General features: G+C 35.8%; 1 protein-coding gene across 4 annotated transcripts in view; it reads right to left on the bottom strand.

The window, feature by feature from the left end:
- Nucleotides 1-14,746, bottom strand: part of NSF (N-ethylmaleimide sensitive factor, vesicle fusing ATPase) — a 148,313-nt gene that overhangs the window by 44,112 nt on the left and 89,455 nt on the right. For all 4 annotated transcript variants that reach the window (XM_055575627.1, XM_055575628.1, XM_055575629.1 and 1 more), the window contains exons 10-13: nt 12,009-12,174; nt 10,927-11,001; nt 10,553-10,740; nt 3,650-3,745 (exon numbers count right to left, since the gene is read on the bottom strand). In XM_055575627.1, the coding sequence (XP_055431602.1) occupies nt 3,650-3,745; nt 10,553-10,740; nt 10,927-11,001; nt 12,009-12,174 (525 nt within the window). The remainder of the gene's footprint in view (nt 1-3,649; nt 3,746-10,552; nt 10,741-10,926; nt 11,002-12,008; nt 12,175-14,746) is intronic.

Genomic DNA, 14,746 nt, shown 5'->3' with positions numbered 1-14,746 from the left:
TGGTTTTCCAGTAGTCATGTATAGATGTGAGAGTTGGACTATAAACCAAGCTGAGCACTGAAGAACTGATGCTTTTGAACTGTGGTGTTGAAGAAGACTCGAGAGTCCCTTGGACAGAAAGGAGATCCAACCAGTTCATCCTAAAGGAGATCAGTCCTGGGTGTTCATTGGAAGGACTGATGCTGAAGCTGAAACTCCAATACTTTGGCCATCTCATCTGAAGAACTGACTCATTTTGAAAAGACCCTGATACTGGGAAAGATTGAAGGCAGGGGGAGAAGGGGATGAGAGAGGATGAGATGGTTGGATAGCATCACCAACTCAATGGATATGAGTTTGAGTAAACTCCGGGAGCTGATGATGGACAGGGAGGCCTTGACGTGCTGCGTCCATGGGGTCACAAAGAGTCGAACACGACTGAGCAACTGAACTGAACTGACAGCTGATTCACCTCACTGTACAGCAGAAACACAACACTGTAAAGGAATTACAGTCCAATAAAAAATAATAAATAAAAGTAAAAATTTTTTAAAGTGTGAAGTGGTAATGAGGCGATCTTGTCCACATGAGTCTGGTGGTAGAGGACATAAGTCAATTTCACCAAGATAAGTGTATGTGTAAATATAAGATTTAGCAAGCAGTAGAAATGAGCAGAGGTAATGAAAGATTGAAGGGTAAGGAAAGGAAAGTGATTGCTATATATTATAACTTTATTTGCACTATATATTGGGGCTTAAATCACATCCCTCTTCATTTTCAGCTTCTAATCTCAAATTGCAACTCCCATCAAACCAGCTGCCAAAAACAGTTTAAAACTTTAGTAGCTATTTACTTAATTGAATAGCACTTCCATAAGGTTAGCAGGAGAAGAAATGAGTAGGAAAATAAAACCCAGTGTAATGTAAAAGTCATATACCTTGAGAATTTTGAATTAAAAAAAATTATCACAATCCTCAAGTTAATTTTTCATTCCCCAATTACGGAAAAATCTTAACAGTTCTTTAGAACATGCTCCTCATAGAAAGTCATGCTTTGTAATATTGTCTCTAAACAGTATACAGTGGTCTCATCACTCGATCACCTTGCTACCAAATCACTTTTCAGACTACTCTTTGGTCTTTTCATACACTAGTGCTTTGATTCCTGAGTACTCCCTGTTCCAGATATGGTAAATTCAATGGCCCTATAAAAAGTTACAAGGGAAGAGCCTAATAAATACTGAGTGGAAGGCTGTTGTAGGAAATATGTAGATTGGCTGGTTTTTGTCTTTAATTACCCAAGATATATACTCCCAAGCCTCATAGCAGTGTTAAGATACCTGAACCAGAAAACAGTGACCCTCTTAAACTATTACATAACATATATAGTCATCCTTACTTATCCTGTCATTCACTTTTCATTTTATCCCCCAGACTCCTGGAATAAATAAAAGTAAGTTACTGCTTACTTAACTAAGTTTTCATAAGTGCCTCTTCCTTATAGCCAAATTACTTGCTTTAAAAAATTTTAAGATAGTTTGGTTATGCAGGGCTCTAATGTTTTTGGTAACTATTTTGAATAACAACAGCAAAATATTAAACCATTTCCACTGCTGAAAGTATTTTACATTTAGAAGTCACAACAGTCATAAAAAAAAGCAGACAGGGCTAAAACAAGTTAACTCCTGTCTTTAAAGGAGATAAGTGCAACAAATAATTATTGTCAAGAATATATGAAGAATTTATACAAATCAAATAAAAACAAACAACAGAAAAATAGGCAAAAGACATGAACGGCATATCATAGAAGATTCTCATATGGCTGACAAACATATGAAGAAATAATTCATTCACAGGTAATCAGTGAAATGCAAATTAAGACAAAAATGAGATCCCATTTTTATATCTAGAAAGAATAGTGAAAGTGGAAGTGAAGTCGCTCAATTGTGTCCAACTCTGTGACCCCATGGAATGTAGCTCCTCCGTCCATGGGATTTTCCAGGCAAGAGTACTGCAGTGGGTTGCCATTTCTTTCTCCAATTTTTATATCTAACTGAATGGCAAAAATTCAGTCTGACAATACCAACTGCTGTACAGGATGTAGAGAATAGGATCTCTTTTACATTATCGGGGGCTTCCCTTGTGGCTCAGCTGGTAGAGAACTGGCATGCAATGCAGGAGACCTGAGTTCGATCCTTGGGTTGGGAAGATCCCCTGGAGAAGGGAATGGCTACCCACTCCAGTATTCTTGCCTGGAGAATTCCATGGACTGTATAGTTCACGGGGTTGCAAAGAGTCAGACACGACTGAGCAACTTTCACTTTTCTTTACATTATTGGAGGAAGTGTTTATTGGTTTGACCACTAGGAAAACATTTTGAAATTCCTAGTTCAAGGTTGGACATTCATATTCCCAATAACCCAGAAATTTTATTCCTAAATATATATCTAGGAGAAACTCACTCAAGGATGCCTTAGCAGCACCTGTTTGAAATAACAAAAAACTGGTAATATTCCAACTGTCCACTGACAGGAAAATAGACAAACTATGGCAGTCGCACAATGGAATGTTATTCGGCAATGAAAATAAATGAAATATAGCACAGAAAATCATACAGATGACTCCTGATAATAAAATACGTAACAAAACAGAAAGTCTCAGAAGATTAATATATACTACATTTTATTTTATACATTGTAGACTAATGACTGTATGTCGTCAATTAAAGATTAAGATGAATCCAATTCCGTGCACCCAAGGTCCATTTAAGAAAGAGAAAAGCATACACACCTTTTTAAGAGGCCTTTCTACAATTTATTTTTGTACTAATATAGTTACTCAAATATGAGTGGTTGTTCTATAGGAAACAGGTTAATGTACCTTATAATATATGCTCCAACTATAACTCCAACTATGACTGTTGAGTTTTAAGTATATTTTAAGAAAATTGACCTTTTTTAAAAAGAGCACTGAGCATAATTAAAAGTTTCAGAACCGAGAATAGTGAGAGGAACTAGAGATGTTGAGCAAGAGAAAGGAATGCCCTAGAAGAAGTTGGGGAAAGGTATAAAAGAGATAAGAGTTAGTTTTAAATGTCAGTAACCATATATGGAGGATGGATGAATCAGGATGAATTTAGTTTTCTGTAGCTTCAGACATATAAAGAACCAATGAAAAACTAGTTCAAAGCAATTTCAGAACTAACTGTTAGAAAGTCTCAAAACTGAATGGCCTGATTATAGGATGGTGAGCTGCCTATCATGGGAAATATTTCAGTAAGTCTTGGCTTCCCTGGTGGCTCAGTTGGTAAAGAATCCGCCTGCAATGTGGGAGACCTGGGTTCGATCTCTGGGTTGGGAAGGTCCCCTGGAGGAGGGCATGGCAACCCACTCCAGTATTCTTGCCTGGAGAATCCCCATGGATAGAGTAGCCTGGCAGGCTACAGTCCATGGGTCCATGCGGTTGCAAAGAGTCAGATACGACTGAGCAACACAACAGCACAGAGTTACTGAACAGATGTTTCTTACACTGGACAGTTACACTATTGAGATTTTATGTTTTTTAAAAAAACTACACGATATAATCTTCCAAAATACAGGGTAAAACAGCACTTATTTTTCTCCTGATTTGTTATTTTTTTGACTTACGCATCACTTGATATTTGTACTCACTGGCTTGATATCATTTTCCAAAGAAGCAAGGAAGTCCCCTCTTGTCACCTGTAGGCTCTCTGCTTTCTCCATGTCCACTTCCACTTTAGTACTGGCCTAATGAGAAAAGAAAACAAAGTGTAAAGGACTTCCAAGATTAAAGAATATTTTCAGCCTAAGAGTATAACACCTGAGGATTTAAAAGGCCTATTTTCACATAATAAAAAACATAAAAAACAAATTCATAAACATATATACGTCCTTCGCCCGAATGATTCCACTTCTAGCTGTTTATCCCATGAATATACTCACAAATGTGCACAAAGTTGTATGCACCAGGACATCTACTACAGCAATCTCTAAGAGCTATAAAGAAGCTATAAGAAGACAGGAAGTACATTAGAAGTCCATGGACAGGGTACCAGTTAAGTGAATTATGACACATCTATATGACACTGAAGAGCATTAGATAGCCATTTTTTCCCCCAAAATGAGGCACGAGGAGAAGAAAATATAAAGAGGGGGGGATCTCTAAGAAGGTGGTTCTCATCCTTGGCTGCCTATCAGAATGATACACACACACACACACACACACACACACACACACACACACATATAGGTGCCCAGTTCAAACCTGTAGGATTTTGACTTAACAGGTCTAGAAGAGGGTACAGGTCCAGAAGAGGGTACAGGAATAAAAATATATAAATATATTTTTATAAAGTGCACAGGTGGTTCTGATGCTCAACCAGGTTTGTGAACCATTATCCTGGGAGACCAAGGACCTACAACTTTGGTTTTTACTCATACTTTGTGCTCATGACTCTGTGTGCCAGTTCCAAATACTCTGCTCTTTGCACCTGGAGCTCCTACACAGAACAGACGTCTGGAGAAGCATCAAGGCCTTTATCAGCACTTGGAGCTGCCTGTACCTGATGAGTGAATGAGATACCAACACACTTTTTAATGTGACTGGGCTCACTCCCAATAGCACAAGGCAAGTGAGTCTAATTTTTAAAATGGTACTATGGGTTTTTGTTGTTTTTTTTTTTAAAAACCTATCTTCAAAAAATCTGACTATAAAACCAAACTATGTTAAGCAATATCAACCTTCTAAAGATTATTATAAAATATGAGTCATGTCCCTTAGAAACTGACTGCTGAGACAAATAAAATGACATTTTATAAAATCTCAGCCTTATGGGATAAAAAGAACTGTCAGAAAACTGGAACAAGACAGCAAACAAAATACACTTATTTATCTCCCTTCCTGCCCCAAATCCCATGAAATCACAGAAAGTGAGAGAGAAAGGTTCAAAAGCAGGGAATATGAATCTGGAAGTTTTAACTTCCTAATCTAAGACAATTAGATTCCTAGTCTCAGAGGAAGGAGCGGAGAGAAAGAATGATAGAGAAAAAAACAATAAAAGAAGAAAAAAATTTCCCTAGCTGAAGAAAGGTGTACCTCTGCAGTTTAAAGGTTTCAATGAGTAATCAGGGTAAACAGGAAGAGACTTACACCTGTCTAGACACACTATTGCAAGCTATCAGAGCACCAAAGGTGAAGAGAAATTTCTAGAACCTTTCTGAGAGACAAAAACAGTTCACCTGTAAAAGGAACAGAAATAAACACTAGAAACTAGGAGACAATGTAACCATGCCTTCAAAAATCTACCTGGTTATCATTACCCCAGAAAATGATTCTCATGTGTACATAGGGAGGCATGGGCCAATGTTTTCATAGCAGTGTTATAAAATACTATTATGATTTCCTCTTAGAGTGAACCTGCATTAAATGACAGAAACATATAGCAATATGAAAGGAAAATCTTGTCTATCTTTTGGCATTTGCTGAAAAATAAGAGATTCTAGGACTGCAACAAGTGTGAAACTCGTATTTTTACTATTAAGAAAGGACTCACTCAATGAACTAAGGTGAATTAAGATGGTTGAGTCTAACCTGTTTTAGAACAGGTTGTTTTCAGGCCTCCATGAATTTTATAAGTTACCTAATTGTAAGTAAGCAATATTACAGTTATAAACTTTTTCTACCTATTCATTAAAATAAGTTTCTTAAGGACTTCTCTTGGTTTACTTTTACTATTTTTTCAAAAATTTAAAAAATTTTAAAAATCTACAATTCTGAATTTTTATTCATTCAGAAAAACTTTTCTCACTTGTCTGAATTAGATCAATTTTTTCTGCATTTTATTTATAACAGCTAATCAATATAGAAGAGGCAACATCTTTCAGCTTATACCTGCAGAAACTAATAAACTTGTATTTCAACACTAGCAAATATCCAGTGGTCACCCTTAAATTTAATAACCTTTTAAATCTGACCTTTCAAAGTTCTTATCATTCCTCTTAAATTAAGGGTAGAATGACCTTAATCAATCAAAATTCTACAGAAAATAAAAAATAATTTTATTGAAATTCTATAAACATAAATCAGTTTTGATTCCTTGATAAGGTGCACATGTGTCCTGAATTTATTTCCTTATAACAGATCAGCACAGAAGAAATTTGGGTTATGAATCTTCTCTACCTGAAGCAGAAATTCCTTTCAGCTAAAAACAACCAGATGTCACATGAATTTTAGGTGACCACAAACATGGGTCTAAGTATAAATGACATGAACATCAGGCGTTTGTGACTGGATCTTCCACTTGTTTCAAAAAACCTGAAAAAAACAGGTTAACAGGGAAGACTTGTTTAGCTTATTCCATCTGACTTTGTCAAGTCTGATTATTTTGAAAAAGAAGCAATGTAACACTAGTAATGGCTTCGGTTCTTCGTTCATTTGGCCACGCCATGCGGTTAACAGGATCTTAGTTCCCCAACTAGGGACTGAACCCAGGCCCTGGCAGTGAAGGCGCTGAGTCCTAACCAACTGGATCGCCAGGAAATTCTCAATGGCTTTTTATAATACAAAGGAAGAACGTCATAATAAACAGATGAATGTTGTGCGTAAGTTCTACACCAACTGTAAGTCATTAAGTTTCAAATTAAATACCTATTCATCAATTACTACTAATAAAGCTCTGAATATATACAGCAATGAGAATACTAAAACCGTGTGCTTTTTGTTCAACTGAGGAAGAGTCCTGCTGGGAATACAACGTTTAAAGACCTGGGCAGTGCAGTTTTTTTTTTAATGCAGAAAAGAGAGCAAATAGTACTCTTTCTTTTTTGAGCTTAGTGTCTTACACATCTCTCCCTTTCCTGAAGTACCTATGAAGTCCTTTGCATTGGATATTCCACAGATCCTCAAAATAATCAAAAGCTGTTTGGTACAGAAAGTGTTGGTCACAAGGCTATATGCATGACCTAAGTTTAAAGATAATTTAACCACATGGAAAAAGTGAGGGAAATAATGTCCACTATTTGTACTATTTCTTACTTGCAAATCTAAAGGATAATATATTCTGTACAGTGGTGGTTAAACACTTTAGCTTTAAATTAGAAATATTATAACTACAAATAGTTAACAAAAATTTTTAAAAACTCAGATATGGAAAAGGATATATATTATATATTCTCAAATATATATATTTATTCTCAAATTAGCCATAATAACAAAAATGGAAATAACAACAAACATTTATATATAGTCTGTAGGGCACTTTCACAAACAGTATTTGATTTTATTTTCACAAAAACTTGATGAAATAGGTAGTTATTTCCTCTTGACAAATCAGAAACAAAAAAGTAGAAAGCACTGTAACACATAACCACACCTTCTGACTACAAAACCTGTCACCATCCCACCATTCCTCATTGCCTTGTGTGTAAATAAATCCAATACATGCTGGAAGGAAGCACGTTTCTTAAGAATGGCTTTAGAGACATTTGGGGATAAGGTTATTGTGATAAAAATGACAAATGACTAAATAAGATAAAAATCCAGTAGCTAATGCATATGAAAAATCTGATAACTAATAAACTAGTAATTGTGGATTACAGTATCAAGAAGCACTGATGGTGAACTGAGGTGAAAGATCAGTACAGCAGGGAGCAGTTTCCTCAACATTTATAGAAATTATATAAATATAAAGGGAGCAGTTTCCACAACACTTATAGAAATTATATAAATATAAAGGGGGTTGGGGACCCTTGCATTATGGCATTCTTAAGAGCGAACAAAGTCAATTATGTTATGCAAGGGAATTAATTATGATTTATGGATAGAGTTTGATTCAGAATACATATTTACTAATTTAAAAAATATTTACTAAGCAGCTACCATATTCTCAGTATCAAGACCTAGATACTGTGAGAGATTCAGAAATGAATAAGATAAGGACTTCAAGTCTAAAACAAGGGTCGACAACCTTTTTCCATGAAGGGCTAGATAGTAAATATTTCAGGCTCTGTGGGCCATGCAGTTTCTGTTGCAGATACTGAATTCTGCCACTGCAGCATGAAAGCAGCTACAGAAAACACATAAATGAACAGGTGGGTCTGTGTGCCAAAAACTCTATTTCTAAAAACTGCCAGTTGGCTGGATATGGCCCGTGGACCATAGTTCACCGACCCTTGGTTTAAAACCATTGCTAGGGTATACCCAAACAAAACATACTCAACCTGACTGTTAGGCTTTTATTATTTCCTGCATGAACTGTCACACAATTTCCCCTCTGTTGTCTCATGTCGCCAACTTCACTCCCCTAAATACTCCACTCAACACAGCTGCCAGAGTGAGCTTATGTTCTAACACTATGCCACTGCTATTCTTACAACTCTTCAGTGACTTAGCACTACTCATAGAAAAGGCGTCCATACTTCTGAGCACAATATAAAAGGCTCTTTGTGCTCCATCCCCTGCTTTAGCCTCCCGACTTATCCCCCACCACATCTCTACCTCCCCTTCCCTACCTTTTATGCTGAAGCAATACTGAATTATCCTTAACACACCATGCTATTGTGTCTCTGTTCCTTCGCATATGTTGTTCTTTCTGCCTAAAATGCCTGACCCCACCAGGAAACACGTTCACCCAGAAATTCCTCTGTGAAAGCTCCTCTCACTTGATAAGCTGACCACACCTGACACCTTTTTGCTTTCTTACCTTGAATGTACTTTCTATTACTGTATGTGGAGGATTAGACTGTGAGCTGCTCAAGGGGAGGAAATGGGAGCATTAACTCTTAGCATAGTGTCTGGCATACAATAGGCTAAATAAATTCATTGACTGAAAGTCAACAGAAGGTATCATAAATGATACATTACTATTAATATTTCTTTTTTTTTTTTTGACCATGCCATGGGGCTTATTGGATCTCAGCTCTCCAACCGGGGACTGAACCTGGGCCATAGCAGTAAAAGCACCAAGTCCTAATCACTGGACCACCAGGGAACTCCTGATACATTACTAGTTCAAGAAGGAAGAGAATACATCATTCTTGAAAGGGAGAAAAAAAATTTTTTGAAGAAAGTGGTGGTATATGAGTCAGGTATCAAAATTTTTTGAAGAAAGTGGTGGTACATGAGTCAGGTATCAAAAAGATAAGTAGGGACTTCCCTGGCAGTCCAGTGGTTAAGACTCTGTGCTTCCAATGCAGGGGGTGTGGGTTCGATTTCTGGTCAGGGAACTAAGATTCCATATGCTTTGTGGCACAGCCAAAAAAGAACGAAAGAAAAGATAAGCAACATAGAGGGTAAAGATTCTCAGTAAAGCATAAAAAAAAAAGCAACATCAGAGAAGTAGTAAAATACATTACTATATGATGACTGGTAAATATTTCAGCTTGGCTGAAGTATATGAAGAATAACTGAGAACACATCAAGAAGGGCCAATTTAAGGTCATGTCTAAAAGGACCTTAAAGACCAGGCTAAGACATCTGTTCTTTGTTCTGTAGATCATGGTTAGTCGCTGAAAGGTTCTGAAGAGTAGAATGCTATGAAACAGGAAGATTAATCAAACAGAAGATCAGTGGTGCAATGAGATCTGAAAGATACTGTCAAGATAGAACAGACAAAATCTGGCAAATAACTTGAGGTAGGACACAGTAGGGGCTTCCCTGGTGGCTCAGAGGTTAAAGCGTCTGCCTGCAATGCAGGAGACCTGGGTTCGATCCCTGGGTCAGGAAGAGGATGCAGTAGAGTGGTAGAAATCAAAGATAATCTTGGATTTTTAAGCCTAGGAAATCGGGATAAATAGGGAAGTAGGAGCAGGAAGGAAAGTAGTAAAAAAAAAAAAAAAAAAAAAAAACCCAAAAAAGTGAATGTGGTTTTGGAATTTTAAATCTGAGACCTGATAAAACATCCAGGTATAAAACTGAAAGTGGGAGAAATGTACTTTTAAAAGATGAGACACAAATCTGGGAGTCATCAAACTACAGGGGTAAGTAAAGCCTGAAGAGAAGGGGTGACAAAGGATCAAATGCGCTTTATCAAGCTTTATTTACCAAAATAAAAGTATCCTTTGTATGTATTTCTCCTAGAGCATCAATAACATTATTGTATTAATTTGCAAACACATCCATTTCCCTGTCTATTCTTTGTGGGAAGAGGTTGTGTTTCATTACCTTTGTGTCTCCAGCTTAATACTTTGAAAACAGCAAGCAGGTATTTAATATAATTCTAGCATGCAGGACATCCAACTTCCTATGACATGTTACAAGTCAACACAGCACAAGTTTTTAAACAATTCTTCAAAATCACCATCTTCACATATCTGCATCAAATGGGGGCAACCTAAGTTAAATGGGTCAGTAGTCTCCACGGGGCAGATGCTACCATTATCTTTTTTCCAACTACTCTGAAGACGTAGCAGTTGACAATTAATTAATACCTTTCATCATGTCTGTTCTCCATCAAAAGTCAGTCAGTCTAGCCCTTGAAATGCTTGAAAGAAGAGGAAGAATACTAGCACAGGACTTACAGGGCTGTAGACTCCTAATCTGGCAGTTGATTTACTGACCTTTATGTGTCTGTTCATAGCAGTGGACTGGGCTGCTCGCACCAGACCCTCCAGTTCAGCGCCACTGAAGTTCTTGGTCTCTACGGCCAGTTCTTTAATGTCTACGTCAGCAGAGAGTAAATGATGCCCTCTCATCCTTGCTGTGTGGATGTGAAGGATCTGTAATCGGCCCTTCTCATCTGGTAAGCCTGATAACATTGGAAATAAAATAGATAATTATAATCCTAATGCTTTTCTTATAGTCACTCAAGTATATAAATATCTGCTTTCCATGATATACAATTTTTCTAACAAATATTAAGGTATATGACTTTGCTCCTGCTAATGAACTCTAATTACAACCCCCTACCCCAATCGGTGACTGAGCTATTTACCTATCTCCATTTTAACTTCCAGTCTTCCAGGTCGAAGGAGAGCCTCATCGATCAGATCTGGTCTGTTGGTCATTCCTGACAGGTGTTAAAACAATACACAAATGATCAGAATTCAAAAATAAGATAAAATACCCTTTTAGCATATGCAAGAATAGTTGCAAGAATTTCCCTGACAAGCTAAGAGGACGATTTTATAAAAGTCAAATAGAAAAGCAATGATTTTCAAAAATATCATTTGTTCTTAACCTAAGAAAAATATCTGGGGACTTTGCCTTAGTATTTCACTACTGTACACACCAGTGGAATATAAATGTAATGAAAGCATCAAATATTTAAAAAGAAAACTTTAGGTTCAAACGGGGTAGGTAAGCTGTCAGAGAGAGGGGCAATGTGAACATCTATCTGACCTCAAGATCCCTTCCCTTTTTTGTAGGCGAAAGGTTTTCAACCTTCATAAATAGCATAATTTGTGTTTTGTTTTCAAAGTCATCTTAAGAAGAACTTCAGTACATAAGGCAGTTAAAAATAAGTTATAATAGGGATGCATGATCTGCCCTGGCCAGCACAGAACCTGAAGAACCTCTGATGACCCTGGGAGGCCTACAGAAACCAATGTGAAAGCCACCACTTACACAGTGCTGCCTTTTTCATCTGTTAACTACAAGTTTAAAGCCATGAGTCACTAGAACTCATCTTTCATTTGTCTTCTTGTGACTTGTTGTTATTATTCGGTCGCTAAGCTGTGTCCAACTCTTTATGACCCCATGTACTGCATCTCGCCAGGCTTCTCTGTCCCTCACTATCTCCCAGAGTTTGCCCAACTTTGCCTAGAGTTTGCCCAGAGTTTGTTTATTGTGGCTAGACATTAAAACAGTGAAATTCTTCAATATCACTTGATTCTAATTTGGCAACATTGGCCAAAATGTTTGTATAAAATTGCATATAAATTTTATATGTAATTACATATAAAAATTACACTCAAAAATTACATATAAAATTACAAGCTACACAAATCTGAATTTAGAACCTGCGTATCTAATATTTTTGAAATCACAGTACTTTATTTTCTTAAGCAAACATACCAATGACTAAGATGTTGTTCAGTTGCTCTACGCCATCAATTTTGGACAGCAGCTGGTTGACAACGGTGTCATGAACCCCTGTGCTACCAGCCATGCTCCCTCTCTGCTTGCAGATGGCATCAATTTCATCAAAGATGATGATGTGCAAACCACTGTTAGCACCAAGCTAGTAAGGGAAGAAATTACATTAAAGGTCATAATTTGAATATATTATTAAACAAGGTAATCAAGAAAGCAAAACAAAGCTTTCACTCCATTTGACTAATAAATATAGCAAGTATAATTATGGCTGCTGCCCTCTCAAAGGTGGAACTGCAGTCTAAGAATTCTGCAAAATGAAAAGGCATTCCAGACCTCATATTTAACAGAAATAAAATGAAAACATACACTATATACTGATATAAGTGAATATTCATCGTTAACTATTCATTCACACACATTTCTTACCTCATTCTTTGAAAGAACTCTCAAACATTTCTTAATTCCATGAATTTCAACTCGTTCTCATTTTCCCTGAGTTTTGGTGAGAGGATAGCCCCCAAAGCAGTAGGCTTAATGTTTATCATAGTATATAGCTAAAGAGGAACTCCACTCAGAGGTGGACGGGAAATTGGACAAATGGGAGAAGGTACTGAACTTGATCCATACTCAGTTATATGACATGAAACGAGACTGCTTCTGCTGAACAGTGAAGTGAGGAAAGCGACACAATTCATCAAAAGAACACAGTCAAGCAGGTGCTGTTTCCTCTACATCGTGATTTCTGTTTTATTTTGTTGGATATCGAGTCATAATGAAAAAGAAATCGGTTTATGTATTTGAACTTCTAATAGATGTAGATATTTTTAAATGCCAACAGTGATTAGGTTAAGTTATCACGAACCTTCTAGCAATTTATATTTAAGTAATTAAGTCTCTTGTCAGGAACCAAAGGCAGAAGTGCACTGTAGAGACTTTTTTTTTTTTTTTTTAAAAAGAAAAACCATTAGGAATTAGTAAAACAAACAGGTGAAAATAAACATAACCTAAATATAATAACACATGGACAAAATCAATGACGGCCACAAGATTCAAGATTAAATATGACTGGTATTCACTAAACCTCGAGTAAGGATATCATTTTTTTAATACACAAAATTTTAATTATGAAAGTATTAGATATTAACTGAGCAAAAGTTATAAAACAAATAGAAATAAGTTAAAAATAAATTATCAATATATCACTTAAAGATAAATGCTGTTAACATTCTTTAGATTTGTTTTTAATTTATCTTAATTAAAAAATTGGAAACTCATTACATCTTTCATTTGCTTGAACATCAACTGTTTCTTTTTTAAAAATCTAAATTTAGTATTTTTGGTTCTAACTGCAAAATACATGAGCACTATAAAAACTTGGAAAAATATAAAAAAATGTAAAGAAATCACAATCATCCAAAATCAACTAGCAAGAAATAACTGATATTAATTTGGTACTACTTAAAAGTTTGCATTCCTTTTTTCAGTTCAGATATCAGTATTTTAAGCTCTTTCCCATGCCTATAAGTATACATTATAATTTTTATATTACAATGTATATAACTATACAATTTTTAATGCCCCTATATTTCATCGTATGACTGGTTTCATCATTTAATTCCTCTATTCCACATTAATTCTTTACTGTCACAGACTTAGTAATTTCTAAGTTTTTAGCATTATAAAAGCTGTTGCAATGAACATTTTTATATTGAAATCTTTGACAATACTTCATGAAGGCAAATTGTTAAAAGGTGTGTTGAGTATTTTAATGCTCTTGAAATAGGCTTTCAAATCTTTTCTAGAGAGGTTTTATCATTTTATAATAATCCTACCACAGTATATAACACTGCCTATCTTGATATATCCCCACAAGTAAAAAGTAGTTCCCAAATTGACAGATGAATAATGGTATTTTTCAATCATTTTTAATTGGCACTTGTCTAATTACTGATGAGGTTGGTACTTTTTAAAATCATATATTTTTTTTTTACCATTGTCAACTTTTCTCTTATTACTCATTCATGTCCTCTGTACATTTTTCTGTTGGGATTTAATAATTTTTATCAATATATAAAAATTCCTTATACATTTAAGGGTATTATTGTATTTGTTATACATATTTTATCCCAGTTTGCCATTTGGCTTTTAATTTTACTTATGGTATATTTTGGCTTCCCTGATAGCTCAGTTGGTAAAGAATCCACCTGCAATGCAGGAGACTCTGGTTTGATACCTGGGTTAGGAAGATCCCCTGGAGAAGGGAAAGACCACCCACTCCAGTATTCTGGCCTAGAGAATTCCATAGACTGTATAGTCCATGGGGTAGCAAAGACTTGGACATGACTGAATGACTTTCATTCATGGTATATTTTTGATAAATGGAAGGGTTTTTAAAAATGTATTTTTACTATTTAAGCAGCCAACATTATCAATTTTTATTTTTATGATGTTTTCTGTTACTTTTATCTTTAAAATCTTCCCTATTACAGACACTGGTAGTCACCTACATTTTATTCTCTAGTAAATTTTTACTTTATGTATAATTCTTTAATCTATCTGAAGTTTAATTTTTATATATGATACAAACCAGGTGGTTCAATGGTAAAGAATCTGCCCACCAATGCAAGAGATGCAGGTTCGATCCCTAGGTTGGGAAGATTCCCTGGAGAAGGACATGACAACCCACTCCAATATTCTCGCTTGGAAAATCCCATGGA

The sequence above is a fragment of the Bubalus kerabau genome, chromosome 4 (assembly GCF_029407905.1).
Source record: "Bubalus kerabau isolate K-KA32 ecotype Philippines breed swamp buffalo chromosome 4, PCC_UOA_SB_1v2, whole genome shotgun sequence".
Lineage (NCBI taxonomy): Eukaryota > Metazoa > Chordata > Mammalia > Artiodactyla > Bovidae > Bubalus > Bubalus kerabau.
The sequence above is the reverse complement of the archived record's forward strand: the minus strand, read 5'-3'. Positions and strand labels throughout refer to the sequence as shown.